The following is a 20,616-nucleotide window of genomic DNA, read 5'->3' on the forward strand; positions in this document are numbered from 1 at the left end:
AACAGAGAAAGAAAAACGGCTCTCTATCCACTTTCTTCATGCCATGCATAATTTTATATACCCCATTCACCTTTTTTTTCTAAACTAAAACCTTAACTTTGTATCTTTCTCTCATAGGGGGGTTGTTTCAGCTCCAGGATCATTTTGGTTGCTATTTTCTGAATCTTTTCCAGATCTACAATATCCTTTCTGAAGAGCGGCTGCCAGAAGTGAGCATAGTATTCCAAGTGCAGTTGCCCCATCAATTTGTATAACAGCATTATGATATTAGCAGTTTTATTTTCAATCCCTTTCCTAATGTTCCCTAGCATGGAATTCACTTTTTTCACAGCTGCTGCACACTGGTCAGGGCCGGCGCCAGGTGTGACCATGCAGGACTGCTCCACCTACCTATTCTCTTTCTGTGAATGCCTTGTGCACTGGGCGCGCAGGTCACTGCCATCAACCAAGAGGGCGGCAGCTTCTCTAAGGGGCTGATACCCTCGCCACCATCTTTGTTGATGGCACGCGTACACACTGCATACACACACATGCCTGCCATCAACCAAGATTGCAGTAGGGGTATCAGCCCCTTAGAGAAGCGTCTGCTGCCATCTTGGTTGATGGCAGCTGTATGCACAGTGCACAGGGCATTCACAGAAAGGGAGGAGAGGTAGGTGGAGTGGGCAGATGCAGCGGGCCCACACAGTCTGTGGGGGGGGCTGGGAGCTCCATCTCTGCAATCTGCAGCAGGGTCAGGAGTCAACCCTGCCAAGGATCGTGGAAGGGGAGTGCTACCCCCACACCCTAAGGAGGGGCCCTTCAGGGGCCCCACTGGGCCGCAGGGGCCCTCGGCCAGGGCCCAACCTGGCCGCCCTTTGGCACTGGCCCTGACTCTGGGTGACACCTGCATTGAGTTATCCACCACGACTCCAAGAACTCTTTCCTGGTCAGCCACTGCCAGTTCAGACCCCATAAACATACATGTGAAGTTAGGATTTTGCAGCCCAATATCCTGTACATTACTTTTAACTTGTTTACATTGATTTGCCTTTGCCATTTTAATGCCCATTCACTCAGTATGGAGATGAGATGATGATGATGGAGAGCTCTAAGAAAGTACGTTTGGTTTGGCATCTATATGGAAAGTAGTGCCATCACACTTTGCTTTTGTTGGAATTGGAATGTGTCATTTCCATAGTTGCTCTTTGTGCTGCTTCAGCGTTAGAGTGCATATATCTTGCCAGGATTGGATGCGTTTTCACTGTCCTCGTAAACTTGCTCTAGTACGCATGCCAGTTCATGCTGTTTCCCTTGCAAGATGTCTCTGATCCCCTCCCTGTCTGCTCTACAGACAGAGACATTATAGTCTGCATGAAAGATCAGCAGTGTCAGCACTGGGAATCCATGTGCCAAAGCAGAACTTTTAGTAGGGACAAAAAGAGCCCAGCAGAGGTATTTCTTGTGTTTCTAGTTTATAGCTGGATTGCAGAAGGGGACAGCTTTGGGCAGCTTTGCGTGATGTCCACATGGTGCTTCCCATCCCACAGAGAGGTCAGCATGCCAAATGCATTACCACAACTTGTCATAGTAACATGCTCTCACTTAAAAGTTTTTAGCAGAAAACTTATATTTGAGTTGTATTGTGTGTTGCGATTTTTATTGTATTCTATTTATTGTATTGAGTTTTGCTTGGTATGCTTCTGTACTGTTATCTTTATTCTGTATATGTTTTTGAGATTTTCTTTTGTAAGTCGCTTTGAGTTTCATTTTGGAAAAAAGCGACTAATAAATACCATAAATAAATAAATAAAGTTTTTAAGTGAGAAGCTGCAGGCATCGCATGTGGAAGCATATGAGTATGGATGTGTAGTTAAAACACATTTTGTATCTTTGCCTCTCTGTGCTATGGGGAGACTGCGTAGAAATTAAAATAACGGCTAAACACACTATTGCCATGTTAAGGTGTTACGATATGTGCAATATTGACAGGGTTTTGAGTGTGCTGCTTTGTAGCATGATCATAAAAACAAATACAGGATCTTGCAAAGGAAGAAGCTATAAGAGCAAAAGAAGTGATGATGTACCTGGCTGGAAAGGATGCTTCCGGCTTTGTGTATAGTTTTCTTTTAATGATGCAGGTATAATTTATCAAAAGAGCTGGCAGATGTTATTTATCCATGGACTGGACTGGCAGGAGAATTCAGCTCAGTTCATTCAAGCTTTAAAACTAAATTCTACTCTTATGTCTTTTAGCATTTCATTTTTCACAAGTCTTTCCCAGTCAAGGAAGCAGTAAAAACTATTAACTGTAAAGCTGTTCAGTGATGAAGATAGGTTTCCAATAATAGAAATGCTAGAGGGGTGTTTCGTAAATTGTAATGGAGATAGGCATATGAGCAGTGATAAGATATAATCCAACCATGAGTGGTTAGATGTAAAGAGGAAGCCAAGAACTTTGTCATTTACACAAACAAGCCAAAATATGATAGTGCTATATAAATAGTGATCCTTGTTGCTTGAAAACAATTTCATGAATGTGTTAAAATGCAGCAAAACAAGTTTCTTTGAAACTATATTAAAACATTTGATGATATCTTTAACTTCACTTTTCACACATTTTCAAAGTTTGTGCGTGTGGAACCAGCCGTGTTGCATGAAATGCAAAGAATCTACAAAACTGGCAGTCAAAGCATTCTCCAGTCACATGAGGCTGGAGAATGTTTTGTTTTCTCCCATTCAAAAGAGCTGATGTCACTGAGGTTGTTTCTTACTATTGACTAATTTAGGATGGATGTGGTAATGACAGCAATTATGTGTATCAATATCAGCAGAAGAAAATTTTCCATCTTTAAATGCTAAAAGGAGTGCAAAAAATCTATAGACCCAGCTTTGCCTGTAATTCCATATGCAAATTCTGTTAACTAAAAGCTGGTCTATATGTTGCCTTGTATCGTAAAACAATTTGTAGTCTAAACTTTTCCAGGAGAGAAACAAATAAAATCAGATAACAAAAAAAAAATACTTGAAGTTTTGGTTTAAACAGTAAAATCATAGAATATGTCCTGGGAGAATTTTTAAAAAGCCTTCATCTGGTACTGGAATGACCATAAAGAAGGCATCGTGTGAGCATCTCTGGGGAGGGCATGCCACAACTGGAGTGCCACCACTGAGAAAACATTCTGTCTGGTGGCTATTTGCCTCACTTCAAGATGATTATCCTTGCCAAGCTGTTAAGATCTTGGTTAGTTTGCCATGAGAAACATAGCAAGAGCTTCCTCGCTGACCCTGGATGCCTCTGTCACTGATATGGAAACTTTCTACATGATCTGGAGGACTCAGAGGTCAAACTATGTTAGGCCAGACCATAGAATGTGGTTATTTTCCACATGGAAGCAGCTTGTCACAAGTCCTAAAAATATGTAGAATTGAACTCCATGTTTACTGTGTTGTGTGGAAGCTTTTATGTAACAGTAATGCCACTCATTTGGTTATGACATTCAAAAGCATCTTACTGAGCTTATAGTAGATTGTCACGAAGGATATTGGAAGTTGGAAGTTGTTTAAAAACACTATATTAGAAGCTCAACTGGAGTGCATACCGCAGATCAGAAAAGGTAGCGCCAGGGCCAAGAAGATGCCAGCATGGTTAACGATCAAAGTCAAGGAAGCTCTTAGAGGCAAAAAGTCTTCCTTCAGAAAATGGAAGTCTTGTCCGAATGAAGAAAATAAAAAAGAACACAAACTCTGGCAAAAGAAATGCAAGAAGACAATAAGGGATGCTAAAAAAGAATTTGAGGAGCACATTGCTAAGAACATAAAAACCAACAACAAAAAATTCTATAAATACATTCAAAGCAGGAGACCATCTAGGGAGACGATTGGACCCTTGGATGATAAGGGAGTCAAAGGCGTACTAAAGAACGATAAGGAGATTGCAGAGAAGCTAAATGAATTCTTTGCATCTGTCTTCACAGTGGAAGATATAGGGCAGATCCCTGAACCTGAACTAACATTTGCAGGAAGGGATTCTGAGGAACTGAGACAAATAGTGGTAACGAGAGAGGAAGTTCTAGGCTTAATGGACAATATAAAAACTGACAAATCACCGGGCCCGGATGGCATCCACCCGAGAGTTTTCAAAGAACTCAAATGTGAAATTGCTGATCTGCTAACTAAAATATATAACTTGTCCCTCGGGTCCTCCTCTGTGCCTGAAAACTGGAAAGTGGCAAATGTAACGCCAATCTTCAAAAAGGGATCCAGAGGGGATCCTGGAAATTACAGGCCAGTTAGGTTAACCTCTGTCCCTGGAAAACTGGTAGAAAGTATTATTAGAGCCAGATTAACTAAGCACATAGAAGAACAAGCCTTGCTGAAGCAGAGCCAGCATGGCTTCTGCAAGGGAAAGTCCTGTCTCAGTAACCTACTAGAATTCTTTGAGAGTGTCAACAAGCATATAGATAGAGGTGATCCAGTGGACATAGTGTACTTAGACTTTCAAAAAGCGTTTGACAAGGTACCTCACCAAAGGCTTCTGAGGAAGCTTAGCAGTCATGGAATAAGAGGAGAGGTCCTCTTGTGGATAAGGGATTGGTTAAGAATTAGAAAGCAGAGAGTAGGAATAAACGGACAGTTCTCCCAGTGGAGGGCTGTAGAAAGTGGAGTCCCTCAAGGATCAGTATTGGGACCTGTACTTTTCAACTTGTTAATTAATGACCTAGAATTAGGAGTGAGCAGTGAAGTGGCCAAGTTTGCTGATGACACTAAATTGTTCAGGGTTGTTAAAACAAAAAGGGATTGCGAAGAGCTCCAAAAAGACCTCTCCAAACTGAGTGAATGGGCAGAAAAATGGCAAATGCAATTCAATATAAACAAGTGTAAAATTATGCATATTGGAGCAAAAAATCTGAATTTCACATATACGCTCATGGGGTCTGAACTGGCGGTGACCGACCAGGAGAGAGACCTCGGGGTTGTAGTGGACAGCACGATGAAAATGTCGACCCAGTGTGCGGCAGCTGTGAAAAAGGCAAATTCCATGCTAGCGATAATTAGGAAAGGTATTGAAAATAAAACAGCCGATATCATAATGCCATTGTATCAATCTATGGTGCGGCCGCATTTGGAATACTGTGTACAGTTCTGGTCGCCTCATCTCAAAAAGGATATTATAGAGTTGGAAAAGGTTCAGAGGACGGCAACCAGAATGATCAAGGGAATGGAGCGACTCCCTTACGAGGAAAGGTTGCAGCATTTGGGGCTTTTTAGTTTAGAGAAAAGGCGGGTCAGAGGAGACATGATAGAAGTGTATAAAATTATGCATAGCATTGAGAAAATGGATAGAGAAAAGTTCTCCCTCATAATACAAGAACTCGTGGACATTCCAAGAAGCTGAATGTTGGAAGATTCAGGACAGACAAAAGGAAGTACTTCTTTACTCAGCGCATAGTTAAACTATGGAATTTGCTCCCACAAGATGCAGTAATGGCCACCAGCTTGGATGGCTTTAAAAGAAGATTAGACAAATTCATGGAGGACAGGGCTATCAATGGCTACTAGCCGTAATGGCTGTGATCTGCCACCCTAGTCAGAAGCAGCATGCTTCTGAAAACCAGTTGCCGGAAGCCTCAGGAGGGGAGAGTGTTCTTGCACTCGGGTCCTGCTTGCGGGCTTCCCCCAGGCACCTGGTTGGCCACTGTGAGAACAGGATGCTGGACTAGATGGGCCACTGGCCTGATCCAGCAGGCTCTTCTTATGTTCTTATGATATCTCTGCCTAGAGCGGAACATCGGGATGCTGTTCCATAATTCTTCTAGACCACACAACTTAATGTGCTTCTGCTTTGCTATGACTGCTTATGTGCGCATATATTTAAAACAAACTGTACAAATTTAAATGCTTGTGAAATGAATGCTTCTGTAATCACCAGCATCAGGCTGTACTTGAGCCCATTCTCACATACTGGTGGTCCTGCCCCTTGGGAACATACCTGCCATCCAGGTGCCCCCCTCTCCATGAATGTTTCTAGTGTTGAATCCATCCAGTAGTGCCAAAATACAATGATATGCAAGTAGAACATTTGTTTTGCAAAAGGGCATGGATACCATGGAGTAAGTGTAAAGGTACACATTTGTAGATGGGAATCTGATATGTTTGTTTTCCAAGCATGAGGTTTTGATTTAATAAAAAAGAAATATATAAGCCGGGGGTGGGACCTTTGCCCCTCCAGATGTTGCTGAACTAAATCATCCCTAAATATTGGCCATATTTGCTGGGACTGATGGGAGTTGTAGTTTAGCCACATCTGGAAGGCCAAAGGTTCACCACCTCTGATCTAAGCCAATTTTCCCAAACCTGTGCCCTCCAGAAGATATTGGACTCCCATCAGTCCCAGGCATCATGATCAAGGATAATGGGAATTGGGAGTCCAATATCATCATGAGGGCACAAGGTTGGGGAAGGCTGGTCTAACCCATGATTTCTCAGTTATCAACTGCTTGCTTTACTAGTATATATTTAATATACAGCAATTTTTACGCTATTCTAAGTGTTTTTGTTGCAAGATGTACACAGTATTGGTTTATTACATGGACATCTGCAATCTTAAAAATAATTTCCCATTTTTTGCTTCATTTGAAATAAACATAAATTGGTGATGAGAGAACAGAATCTTATAAAATTTTCTTGGTTTCTACACGTTTATAGTGGGCTAGATTACTGACATTTATGTTGCACGAATGTTAGCTGGTGGCAGGATATGGAAAGCTAAGAGCATCAGCTAGTACAGCATGAGGTAGAGTTGGGCAGTATATAAATGGCCTTTGTCTCTAGAACAAATTTCCTTTTAATTTGACAGTGATTCTGACTATTTGTGAACCACTGACCTACAAAGATAATCAAAGCCTTTTCTTTGAAGAAACCATTTTAGAGTCCTACAGATCTCTTGTTATATTTCTATAAAATCATATATATAATAAAATTATATATTCATTATATATGTATTTTTAATGTACCTAGATTAAAAAGATTGAACATGCTTCAAAAGTTAACAAAGAACAAATGCTGCTCAAACGGCATAACCAAGTGTGGTGGCAAGAGCACAAAAGACTGCATAAAAGCAGGTAAGAACTGGGCAAGTTTGATAAAGTAATTGAAAAATTAATAGTACAAGGCTAAGATGTAGCAAACATCCATTAAAAGATAATTGAGCATATAATGATGCCACATATTAAATGGAAGGATCTGTACCATGTCAGAATTATTGGGGGAGGGCTTCTTGGCTTCAGGAGAGGGTCATAGTGGCTCTGAATTGAATACCAATTCTGGACAGTGAGTGTATTGATGCCACATATACGGGTATGGAGATGGGATGGCTACTACAGCAAATACTCTGCCACACATGAGAGTAATGGAATACTGCAATACAGGGAAGATTGAGTTATTTTGAGGAGCCAGAAGATTGGAAATGACTTCTGGAGAGGGGTGGCACCTGGATGGCAGGTATGTTCCCAAGGGGCAGGGCCACCAGTATGTAAGAATGGGCTCAAGTACAGTCTGATGCTGGTGATTACAGAAGCAGGTTTGGACTGGCTGAGGTAATTCTGAGAATTAGGTAGTGAGACATCTCATTCCAGTGACAGTTCATAACACTATTAACTACAGATGGATTTCCTACCTGATGTGACTTTTAGGGAACAGAACTGATGAATTGTGACCTCCATGGTGGGAAGGGGGAGCAGAAAAGCCTAGAATGTGACCATAAGCCATAAGATCATGTTTACCCCAAAGACATTGATCAGGAGAGAGGGGTTTCCTGACTTTTCAGCCCTAGAGCTATCCCCACACACCTTTTAAGATGTTATATAGAGAACTTGGGCATGGACCAGGTTTTTCACTCCCCAAAATGACTATCTGGATGACCAGATGCATTACTGGAGCAAGGAACCAGAAGTTAGAGGAGGGAAATAACAAGGCAATGTCCCATTTCAGGCAGGAGGTTAGTGTTGGGTAGTCCATACAGGAGAAGTGGGAGCACTAGGCATGAGAAACTGGGAGCGATACACCAGGCTGGAATATAGATGTGTCTTTGGTGACAGTGACTTAGGTTGAGTCAAATCTGACAGGGTTTGCCATATTCTGGACCAGGAGAGGCATAAAAAATGGAGAGGAAGAAGGAGCATAACTGTCAGCAGTGGGCAGGCAGGCCGAGACATACAACTTGGCAACAAAGATTGAGATCAGCCCCTGAAACAACTTGAAGAATAAGGGGGAAAGAGGACTTTGGGGATGGTTATAATGTACAAAAAGAGATGTCGGCACTGAAAATATTAAAAGCATAAATCTCTAGGTAGACAAAATGAACTGTTTCACCTGAGAAATACTGCTCTGGTTCTTGTGAACCTATCAGTGAAGATTTCTGCTCACTGCATAGCCACAAGAAAAGGATATTAAGAAAGACAGATGTTCCATGGATCCATGAAATTTAAGTGAATGATTGAGTGAATCCATTTGGCTTTTTTTTCTTATTCTTGGTCTATGGATACGAAAGAAATTAGGTTATTTTTGTCTAAACCAAAGTTCTTCATTTTAGGCAAAAACTAGAATCTGAATTACAAACCTTCTTTGATGAAGGAAGTGAGTGTTTTTTGGACTTGTGGGAATTGCGTAAGTACTCTTTCATATTATTTCTTGATTAAACCAGGTGTTTATCAATCTTTATATGCTGACAAAGTCAATGTAAAATTGCACATGAACAATGTAACTTCTTATGTTTCCGGGCCAGATTCAAAGTGTTGGTTCTTACCTATAAAGCCCTTAACGGCATCGGACCGCAATACCTGGTGGAACGCCTCTCTCGCTATGTACCTACCCGTTCGCTACGCTCGACGTCGAAGGCCCTTCTCCGGGTTCCAACTCATAGGGAGGCCCGGAGAGCAATAACTAGATCTAGGGCCTTCTCAGTGGTGGCCCCCGAATTATGGAACGCCCTCCCTGACGAGATACGCCTGGCGCCTTCTTTGTTATCTTTTCGGCGCCAGGTAAAGACCTACCTCTTTGCCCAGGCATTTTAATCTTAATTTTAATTGTAATCTTATTTTAATCTTTGTTTTCACCTTGCTTTTAAAATGTTTTTATAGTTGTATTGTACCCTCATTCACCTGTATTTTAATGTGGTTTTATTCTGTTGTACACCGCCCTGAGAGCTTGTCGCTAAAGGGTGGTCTAAAAGTACAATAAATAAATAAAATAAATAATAAATAAATTATGAGACAGAAGGTTTTGTCAGCTCCTCCAAATCTGTTCAGTTTGTCATCTATCATGGGTCTTGGGGCGGTCCTTGCTTGGACAGAAGAAAACCGAGCCTGGCTATGACGAGGTGCCACTCTTCTGTCCCATATATAGATCATCATATCTTGGGAAGTAACACCTGTTTCTTCAGAAAAGGGTTCAGAGGGTTGCAGACCTGGTCCCAAGTCTGTTCTTTGGAGTCTTGAAGCAGTATTCAACTAATGTGTCCCATTAGCGCAAGGATTACTGTTAGCATGACAAGACCTCCTCCCATGCTCCATGTCTTCCCCATATCTGCTCTGGAGGGTTGTAGGATCAGATTTAGGGACACCGCGGGGACAAGAAGCAGAAATCCTCGTGCTGAAGGAACTATTTAGTTAGCAATACATAGTATGCAACTCTTGGAGGTCCAAAGGAAGCAGTGCTTTATGCCCACCCTTTGCTTGAGAGCCCCGTGGAGTCCCACTCGCCACGTACCTGCTGGACCCATCTAAATGGTATCAGTTGTGAAAGCGATGAGAGATGCCTACAATAGTTATGGTTGGTCAAGCAAAAGATTTTCAAATGGTTAGACAGTGGGAGGGAGACAAAGCAATGGAATGAGAGTCTCTGAAGTAGACCAGAGGCACCTTAGAGTAGAAAATGCCCCCAAGGACACAATCTTGTTTGTTTATTTTTATATACTGCTTACTAGAACAAAAAACAATGGGATCTGCTATTTCTTCATGTGTCTTGGCGAAATGGAGCATTTATCTCTCTAAACACCTGTGAATATGTCCAGTGTGGGGAAGAGAGGCAGACAGAATGAAAGAAAATTTGGCACCCTTGTCCTTCTCCAGCCTGTGAGACATAGCAGGCCTGATTCTGCTACCAAATCTCTCTTCCATCTGCAATGTATAACTGCAGAGATCAGATCGAGGGTGGGCCAAAACCAGAGAAACTACATCTCTCCTGTTGTTTCTCCTCCAAACTCCCTTAATTAGTATTGCCCTACCACAAAACAAGTCTCTGTAAGAGCTCAAAAGAATGAATTGAGTGAAGAACCTTCCTCAAGTTCTGTTGACTTTCCCCTCCTCTTCCCTCCTTCTTTCAAACAGCCATCAGCAAGATTACCAAAAGGAATAACAGGAGTATTCCTATGCTCGGTCCCTTTTATTTTCTGGCAAGTCTGATTTTTATTTTTATTTGTTAAAAAGGAGAAAGAATGGAAATTTCCTTTTCTGGAAAATATGCATTTCATTAGAAATGCAGAACGTGATCTGTTAATTGGTAAAAAATTAATAATTGACTTTTTTTTAACTGAGCAGCATTTGTGTTTTAATTTCTATTTTATTGTCTTATAGAATATACATTATCAAAAGACTTGGAAGCCTTTCAGGCAAACACAGTGCAACCTATCTGGCAGCTTAGAGAAGATTTAAGGTACAGGCTGTTGGAGTGGCAGGCCAACTGCAAATGCCCAGAATATCAGTTCAGTCCACATGAAGTGCTAGAACAGGTTAGTAATTCAGTTTGTTCCCCTGCTCCCCCTTTTTTTGCAGCATGCTTTGTAATTATGGGTTTTGCGTGCTTGATTTGACATGTTCATTATTTTACTTTACTTGTGCAGGTAAAGGAAACAGTGTGAATAGTCAGTGTATCCAAATGTGTTCTGTACAAGGGGTTGCTGGGGCTACTGGGCCCATTTCAGATTTTGAGAAATTGCTGAGGGCACTAGTCAGAAAATGACATAGTATTGCACAAAATTAGAGTATAGTCATTGCTGCTCTCTCTCCCCCCCCCATTCTAATCATGGGAAGTCAGCTGTGTCCTGCTGGTCCTGATTTTGGAAAAATTGATTCCCCCACCCACACACAACGATGCTATTTTGGTCTAACAACAGGGAGTATTACCCAGTACCAGGGAAAATATACAAGATGGCTGCACCACACTCTTTGTTGCATGTGTGTACACACACACACAGCACACACATTTACTCATCATACACATACAGACCACGGACGCACATACATCTCTCTCCCCCCCACATGCATGCTCGCTCTCAGATATATACAACCATACATGCATCTCTCAATTTCTTTCTGCCTAAGTGCATCTCTCTATCTCTCACTCACATACATACAACTCAAATCTTTCTTTCTTTCTTTCTTTCTTTCTTTCTTTCTTTCTTTCTTTCTTTCTTTCTTTCTTTCTTTCTTTCTTTCTTTCTTTCTTTCTTTCTTTCTTTCTTTCTTTCTTTCTTTCTTTCCACACATACATAAACCAAGATATGAATGAGCAAGCAGCCATTTCATGCAAGTGGTGAAAAAAACCAGGAAGCTGAAGTTAACCATAGCTTCCTATTATGTCTGACCTACAAGTTAGGGATAGGTGAGAATTTTGGTAAAATCAGACTTGGTGCCAGATAGTCCCTGCTACTTCTCCCGACATCAGATTTTTGTCTTTTAAAAACTACATCAAACTTTGCTACTGTGAAACTGATGAGCTTGTGTCTTTGCCTTGCCAAGTTAAACTGATCAGCCTTTGCTAACATTAAACTGACCAGGCGATCTCTTGCTTTCTCCCTGGGTGGAGTGGGGAAGGATCCAATAACATTCAGGAGAAGGAGGAGGAGACAGAAGGGGGACTGGGTGGGCGGGTACTGAGCAGAGGGAAAACTACTTTCATTTTTGAAAATCCCTACTAAGAATTATGGTTAATGGCTTCCAAGGGACCAAGGGAAGCTATGGTTAACTGTGGCTTCCTGCTTTGTTTCCCTGCTCATGTGAATGGAGAAGTGCAGCAGCTGATTGTGACCTTCATATTTCAACTTATTAAAGTTGAATACAATCATCTCAGTGCAGCCACTGTGTACATCTGGTTGCATGCAGTTGTCCCTGTGTACATGTGGTTGCATGCAGAATCATGAGGTCATATGTTATCTGAGGGCTTTTCCCCCTCTTTTAATTTTGTTTTATATCATGATGTCATAGACTGAGAGTTCACCACTACCAATTGCTTATGCTTAGAGTTTTGTGGGGATTTGTTACTTTTTACATTTTAACAGTGTGTGAGATGAAACTCTTGACAATTTAAAAATTGACCAGAGAGGCTAATTCTGTTGATTGAGACAGATATCCTCTTTCTACCAAATTTGACATTTTATGTGCTGCTTTTTTGTATCTCTTCTAACCAGCAGAGCAAAGCACAGAATCTTTAGGCCATCCTGCATAGGTGTAAATGCACTCATTTACCTAAAGGCCTAAAGAGAACGTCCTCACTTGTGTAATGGAATAGCTAATCCAGCGGGTCTGTTGAATCCATATCTCCCCCTCTCCTCTTTTTCTCCTTTCCTCCCAATCCCTGGTGGAAGAACAAGCTGTGCTTGTTGCTTAGTAGCAGTAGGTTTATGGTCTGCAGATTGACCCCTTAGGCACAAAGGGAAGCTTTATTCTGTTTTTAATTATTATGACTTTTTTAATATACTGCCTACGTGCCAAAATGGCTTCTAAGCAGTTTACAAGTACAAAATCAAATGAAATATGCAATAAAACAAGCCTGTTAAAAGTATAACCATCAAAACAGTTAAAAGTAGCAATTAAAACAATTAGATCAGAAAGTTAAAGTTCAGGGTTGTCTAAACAGGTGTGTCTTCAAGAGCTGACGGAATGCCAATACCAATGAGGCCTCTCATATTCCAGCAGGGAGGGTATTCCACATCACTAGTGCCACCAGTGGAAAACCCTGCCTCTGTGAGTCACTAACTTGTTAAACAGGTTATGCCATGGGGGAGCAGCCACTATGGGAAAATGGCTATTGTGTTGGACTAGGGCCAGCAAGACCAAGGTTCAGATCTCCACTCAGCTACAAAGCTCATTATTTGACTTTGGGCCAGTCACTTTCTCTCAGCCTGATCTTCCTTGCAGGGTTGTGGTGAGGATAAAGTAGATGGGGAGAACTATGCTCACCTCTCTGAGTTTCTTGGAGGGGGTGGGCAGGATAAAAATTGAATGAATGAATAAATAAGCGGTGGCGAACACCAGTCACAATGATGCTTTAACTCATTCAAATAATTCACAAAAACAGGTAGCATTTGTGAAGAAACAACAACAAAAAGTTTTAGAAAAACTTCACCTTGAGAGAGAAGTTTTGGAAAGAGAACTTGAAGAATGCACCAATGAAGTAAGAATATAAATAAGTTCATTTCTTTAGTTTAATTGTATTAACAAGAACTTTTCATGTTCTGCTAGTGACCTCTGGTTTTTATTATAGGCATTGGCATGTACTTCAGAAGAGAGGATTGAACTTTTTCATAAGATTCCACCACAGTTATTGGCCTTGGACTGCCCGTATCCTGATTTGAAGGCTTCGGTGTTTATGGAATTTCATAAACTTGCAGATGCATATTGGTTGAAACTCCAAGAGATTGATCAAGACTTAAAAGTCATGTCAAGGTAATAGAATCTGATGTCATATTTCTTTAAAGGCTAGGCAAAATGTTTGGGTATTGGAGTCTTCTGACAAGGCAGTTGCATTTACCAGGGGGAAGAAAATTACTTCTCTTTTGTTCAACACAGTGCATAGTTGACTTTCTGCCCAGCTCCAGGGGATTAAATAGTCTGTAACTGTTTGCACAGCTGAGAGAACTGTCTCTTTCTAAAGCGGCTTGTCTGAAACAATAAGCAAAATATTCCAGAGGGTTAAGTCACCTGAAGTATGATCTATGGTAAATGTTTTTGTTTTCTTGGATAAAATTCTTTCTTTTTTTTCCCTTTAGTAATTTCACTAATTCATACTCAAATTAATATTTTTACTTGAACAGATATGGATCAATTGCTCATACAGTTGTTAAGTCCACACCTTTGCAAACAGCCTTCTCAGTTCTTATGAGCTCGTGTTTTTATGGCAACAGACAAGTATGATGGAAAGCCTGGTCCAACAGGGCCTCGCTTAGCTGCAGTGACAGATTCAGGGATTTGGATCATAGCAGGTCAAATGACTTTCTACACAAGTTTGGGCACGAACAATGTTATCCAGTTCGGTGCCTCTTTTTGTTTCTGCTACCCAACACTCTATTTCTAGATTACAAATATGAACTGCAAGTGCATTTTTATACTGATGTTGTAGAAGCATGACTACTTCAATGGCCTTTTGGATGCTGACATTTGCTAATCCCCAACAAGGGGAATGATTTAAATTACAGACTAAAATCAAGCTTCTTCCCATTTTTCTAAGTTATTTCCTTAGCAAGCATGCATACTAATTGGCTGATACAACAATTAAAACATGTTGGTTTGCAACTAAATAGAGCATTTGTGCCACCTAAGGATCATCATCCAAAGCCTCTAGTCATGTGGCACACATGCCTTTTGTGTACTAAAGAGTTTTGTATCCACAAGAAATATAGTTTGGTAGTTGTTTCAAATGTTGAACAGGAGCTGTGGAGAAAGGAAAAGAAACACCAGACACTGGGTAACATTTGGTTCATGATTTTTTTTAGATACCATAAGTCTGTAATGCGACACTTTTTCCTTTAAATACCTATTTCGTATCTATGTTATCCTCCAAACATACATATTGAAAAAGCCAGAGTGAACTTGCAGTATTTAAAAAAATTATAAAGATTTTGAACAAGCATAGGAAGTTGTAAAATGTCACACAAAATTAAAAACAAGTCAAAAGTATTTGATCATGAAGTTCTGATAAATTAGTTTAACTTGCAAAAGCGGCACCAGATGATTTCCAGTCTGACTTGGAGTTTGTATAGAAATTCTAAACTATAACAATAAACATTCTGTGCTTTTCTTCAGAAGTGAAAAAAAGAAGACATTAAAAAAATCCTTCCACTGTATTTAGTATTACTATACTATACTATTACAGTGGAAGGATTTTTTAAATGTATTCTTTTTTTTTTTGAAGTAACAAAAAAACAAACAAGCAAATAAAAAAAACTCTGCTGTTAAGTATTGGATCACAGAAGTGTATATTTAAAAAGTATAATCCTGTGAATATTTACTTAGAAATAAGTCTCACTTTGTTTGATGCCATTTGCTCCATAGTAAGTGCATAGCCTCACAGTGCAATCCTATACATGTCTACTCAGAAGTAAATCCCGTTGAATCCAATTAGGCTTACCCCCCTCAGGTATGTGGCTATAGGATTGCTGCATCACTTTAATTAGAGGATGTTCAGCTGAAGTCAACAGGATGTATTTCAAAATAAATAAGATGGCAATGTCAGTTCCTTAGTAAATGCTTTGCACAAGTGTTAGTGCATCATAATAATATTGATAAGTCCAGCAATCTAATACTAAAGTGTATGACATTCTACTTAGAGTAATTGATGCTGTTGCACCCAAAGAGAGAGAAGCTGTTTCCAGTGTGAAAATCACCAAGTATCTAGCAGAAAAGCCACTGAACTGTGATTTCATTGGTATTTTTAAAAGATCCTTATGGAACAAAACTGTAAACATAGAAGACCAAGGTACTTCCCACATTTCAAGGAAAGGCAAAAAGTAGAAACATGTTTTACTGCTTCTTCAACACAGGCCTCCCTGTGTTAAATCAACCTGTAATGTAAGTAAAAGTGGGGGCGAATGTACTAGCTCTGCCCCAAGCCACCATCCCTCTTATCCTGCATGAGATGGGGTATGACTGTCTGCAGTGGGGAGCCAATTCCCTACACGTGTTAGAAAATAATGGTTCTACAGTGCATAGAAGAGGACTTAATAGCATTTTATATGGTTAAAACTCCAGGTCTTAGGGCATGTGACATTTGTAATTCTGTCCACAAGAGACCACCTTTGGTTTCCATAGAGGACTGTGTTGCCCATTACAAAAAGCAACAAAAATGGCTGGCTGATTATAATGTTTGTCATTAGTATACCACAGTAGAGAAGGCCCAAGGTGTTTTGATGCCATAGTGGTAAAAACATAATAAACTGGATAATAAAATCTGTTGCCTGAAGTGTACTTCCTCACCGTTGCATTTCAACGAACATATTGCATTTACAGTTAAATGTAAGTAATAAACAGAGTGGATAACCATTAATACTTTCAGAAAGAGAAAACAATGGAAGCAAGGTATAGAATATATATAACTTAGATGAATTCTTTTCTGGTTTGGGATTGGGAACCATGTACACACAGAATTGACAGTTTTCTTCAAAGGCCATCATCGTTCCCATAAGTTTCCAAACTAGAAAAGTCCTTGACAAATGCCTTGAGCTACGGCTTCTTCATGGTGTTATTGCAGTCATGCTGCTGGCAGCTGTTACTGCTCCAAAATGGAACTACCAGGACAGTCAGATGAAATACAGCAAAGCATAAGATGAGACCAAAAATTGTGCAGCATGCCACCATCTACACCAGCCTTTCCCAACCAGTGTGCCTCCAGATGTTGTTGGACCACAACTCCCATCAGCCTCAGCCAGCATTGCCAATGGTCAGGAGAGATGGGAATTGTGGTCCAACAACATCTGGAGGCACACTGGTTGGGAAAGGCTGATCTACACTCTTGAAGCCAAATTTTATTTGGCTACTAACCTCTGTCTACAGATGGCTGTGTTTGGATGATATCATCTTGGCTTAATTAGCTGAGATATGAACAAGCCTTTTCACTGCATACACATTCCCCTGTTCCTCTCTTCATGTGAGTAAGCAAACAAACCCAGAAGTCTTCCACCAACTGTAGTTTCCCATTTGCCCAAACCAGGAAACTATGGTCAAATAGCTTCTCAACAAACGAGATTAAGTCAAACTCAAACCATAGCTTAATATCCTCGCTGGTTCTGAAGCAGGGTTGCCAGGTTCATGGCATGAGACTGATCCTGTATCTTTAGGAGAAGAGAAAGTCAGCCAAATGCAGGTGTTCTTGCAACCCTGCAATGGGAAAAACCACAAGGTGGAATTCTCCCTTCCCCCTGCACAGCTTTTAAAGATACAGAAGACCTCTTGGAGGCCAGGCCTGACTTTCTCTTCTCCTAAAGATACAGGATCGGTCTCACCCATGAACCTGGCAATCCTATTCTGAAGCTAGTTTGGATGAAACAGGAAACTATAGTTAATGGAAGACTTCCTAGTTTGTTTGCTTCCACCACAAAGGAAGGAGTGTAGGCGCTACATGTGGACCCATAAGGCATGTTCATATCTCTGCTTATTTAGCTGAGATATGATCATCCAAATCAGCTCACTGGAGACTTCACTGTTCTGAAAAATCATTGTTATAAAAAAAGTGATGTCTCTAGTATTTAAACTTCTTCCCAATGATTCATGGCTCTTCTAAAGCACATTGAACTCAGGGTTGTATCAAGAGATTATACTGTACGAGTGCAACAACTAGATGTTTCTGTGCAACAATCAACAATGACACGGTTGACATATGGCGAAGCTGACATCTCAGTTGGAGCTATTGTTGCAGTTTGTCTGGCTGCAAATTCAGTGAAACGGTTCATCAAATTTACATTGTCCTACTTATTAAAGAGGGTTGCAGGGGATTATGGTCTGGGGAGGGTCACTTCTCTTAGGAGGTTTTTCTGTTCTTTAGAAGGTATAAAGCCAGGGATTAGCTTGGGGTGAATCTGATTCAGAAGAAATATAAAACAGCTGCCTGAGGCTGTTTGTATATAGGCCCACTGCCAAGCTTCAGTTCTGAAACCAAATAATGGTGGGTAGAGGGTGTTTTGTTTTGTTTTTGTAATGGAAAAATGATAGCTGTGGTCTAAGGTGCCAAGTTTCATATCTGAAACATGTTTTTGTGTGTAGTGGTGTTTTGGTTAACTACTAATATGTATACATGGATCATATGATTTAAGGTAGTACTTTCTCATTTTGATTGCTAATGGGGGATAGCATGATGCAGGATAGTTTGCAGTTGGCGTATAAAAAGTTCAACACTTATAAACAAGGCATCATTTCCATAAAGAAGAATGTGAAGGAAAAAAGTTCCCTATCAACACATCTGTGAAGAACAAAGGTAGCTTTACAATATCTTTCTTTCTTTTGGATCTTTCCTTTTATCCAAGTAGGTCAGGGCAATGATTGAGAGACAATCGCTTGTTTAAAACTACCAAATAAGCAGAAGAGCAGAAACGAGGGATGCTTGAGAAATTCATTCTTGGTCAATTCCAATATGAACTGACCTGATCCATACCTCCTGGAGTAGTGGGCAGATATGAAAATGGTTATCCTTCAGATTTTAAACTTCTGTGAATATTGCAATGCAGTTCTCATCTCCAAAGAACGTATCAAGAAGCATTTAAAAAATGTATTTTAGAGACAATACATCTAGAAATGTATATGCTAATTAGGGAAGGGATCTGTTGGCCGGTGCCAGTTTAAGAGCATTCCATCCACGTAACAGGCCATTTGTTCTTTGTCTGCTAGCCATCGTTTTTACCAATCTGTTTTTTGGAAAATGGAAATGGACTGCCTTCAAGTCAATTCCTACTTATGGCGACCCTATGAATAGGGTTTTCATAGTAAGCAGTATTCAGAGGGGGTTCACCATTGCCTCGCTCTGAGGCTGAGAGGCAGCGACTGGCCCAGAGGAATTTGTTTTTTACCCTTTGCAAAAAAAAATTGATATTAACATCGATATTTTTAAAGGAACTATCTACATTTTTAAGGAAATATTGATAAATGAAAGGAAATATCTATAAGGTGTATAAACTGTTTTTGAAAATAGCCATGGAAAATGCTATTTAAAAATCTGAGCTGCAAAGATAGAGAATAACCAAATTAATGGAAGATTCAGTACCAAATCCAAATTGGGTGGAATTCTAGCACCACCCTAATGCTAATATATTTAGAAATGCATATTTTGGGAGGAAATACCTATCTACATACACATTTTGGGGAGGACTTTTTTTTTAAAAAAATTGCAGTTTGAGGTGAAAAAGGGATGGAATGGACTTGTTAATTAACACATGTGGAAGTGACATGGGCTGGATGTATTCATCCAACCCAGGCTGAGCTGCTTTCTACTTGGCAAAAGTGTGCTCCCAAACCTCTTTCTGCTGAGATGGGGAAGGCGCATGTATTTGTGTGCACACAGACACACATGCTTAAAGCAGCCTTGGGGGCGTTGGCATGGGAAGACTTGCTGTTCTCCCCTGTAAGTGTCCATCTGTGTTAACATAATGAGGCAAATGTGGCACTGGGAGCACTGTGCTTACCTCTGTAGCATGATTTTGAGTAGGGAATTGTTTGGATGTGGAGAACCTAGCTTCAGACTGAATGGTATCTACCTACTGTACCTCACAGTTGGGTTCTGTACTAGGTCTGAGGAGGCCCTGGCCAAGGTCACTCTCCACTCATAAGCTACACTGGCAGGCTCACCGCCAGCCATCACCCTGATATATCCTCTCCCCACTCCCAGCAAGGATGTGAAGAGGGTATGAATGGGACCACTGAAAAGAGCAACAGCTTCAGCCACTTGGTATACCTCTCAGACTACCTGGCGCTGGCAGAAGTAGTGGACTGTGCGCCTCAGCCACCGTCTGCAGCCAGTGCCATCTTGGTTCCCCTACAGTGCCTTCAGGTCCTGACATATTGTTGAAGAGGAACACTACATAGGGGTGGTGCCAAAAGGCACTGGGGGGAAATGAAGATGGTGTCTACAGCTATGAAGCTCAGTACTTCTCCTATCAAACATAAATTTACTATTTAAACAAACAGACTTAAAGGGGTGCAATTAAAGCAGTTTTGGAGTAATAGCAATATTTCCTATGAGGTCTTCTCTATACTTTAGCAATCAAGGAAGACCAGTGGTGATATTCAGTGTTAGTCCTACTCAGAGTAGACCCATTGAAGTTAATAGTCCTAACTAACAGGTTTATTAATTTCTGTGAGTATTCTGAGTAAGACTTAGTTAGATACAATCCTATGACGACTATGAACACCTTTAATTAAAGAGTGTCAGCAATTGTACCATATGGGATCCTCATGAATGTGAGACGTTATATACAAATCTTTTTGAAATAGGTCAAAGGAAACTTTTGGTAAAAAGTAACATGTAAAGGATTGAGCTGAAATAATGGTGACATCACTAAGGCAAATGATGCAAATTTGGAGTAAGGATAGTGCTTTCTGCAAGATCCTTGATTGCTGAAGCAGCAATAGAGAGGAAGACTATGAATATAAACAGACATAAAACAAAATAGGAAAAGCTGTGGGTTTTTGTGTGTGATGGTACTCACCAGTATGGAGTACCATTGCCTCTTTTTTTTTCTGCCCATGGCAACCATTTTATGGTGGCATCCATGACATTGCTAAAAAGATATCAGTACTGGCACCTCATTTTTATTTTTACCAAAAAAATCAATGGAAAAACTTTTATTTCGGAAAGGAGGAACAACATTTCAGCCCT

At 40.5% G+C, this 20,616-nt stretch overlaps 1 protein-coding gene across 9 annotated transcripts in view; it reads left to right on the forward strand.

The window, feature by feature from the left end:
• Positions 1-20,616, forward strand: part of CCDC148 (coiled-coil domain containing 148) — a 143,942-nt gene that overhangs the window by 44,248 nt on the left and 79,078 nt on the right. For all 9 annotated transcript variants that reach the window (XM_061608720.1, XM_061608728.1, XM_061608726.1 and 6 more), the window contains 5 exons: positions 7,000-7,103; positions 8,573-8,646; positions 10,614-10,768; positions 13,336-13,431; positions 13,522-13,703. In XM_061608720.1, coding sequence (XP_061464704.1) covers positions 7,000-7,103; positions 8,573-8,646; positions 10,614-10,768; positions 13,336-13,431; positions 13,522-13,703 — 611 coding nt within the window. The remainder of the gene's footprint in view (positions 1-6,999; positions 7,104-8,572; positions 8,647-10,613; positions 10,769-13,335; positions 13,432-13,521; positions 13,704-20,616) is intronic.

Source organism: Rhineura floridana, chromosome 2, assembly GCF_030035675.1.
Source record: "Rhineura floridana isolate rRhiFlo1 chromosome 2, rRhiFlo1.hap2, whole genome shotgun sequence".
Taxonomy (NCBI): Eukaryota; Metazoa; Chordata; class Lepidosauria; order Squamata; family Rhineuridae; genus Rhineura; species Rhineura floridana.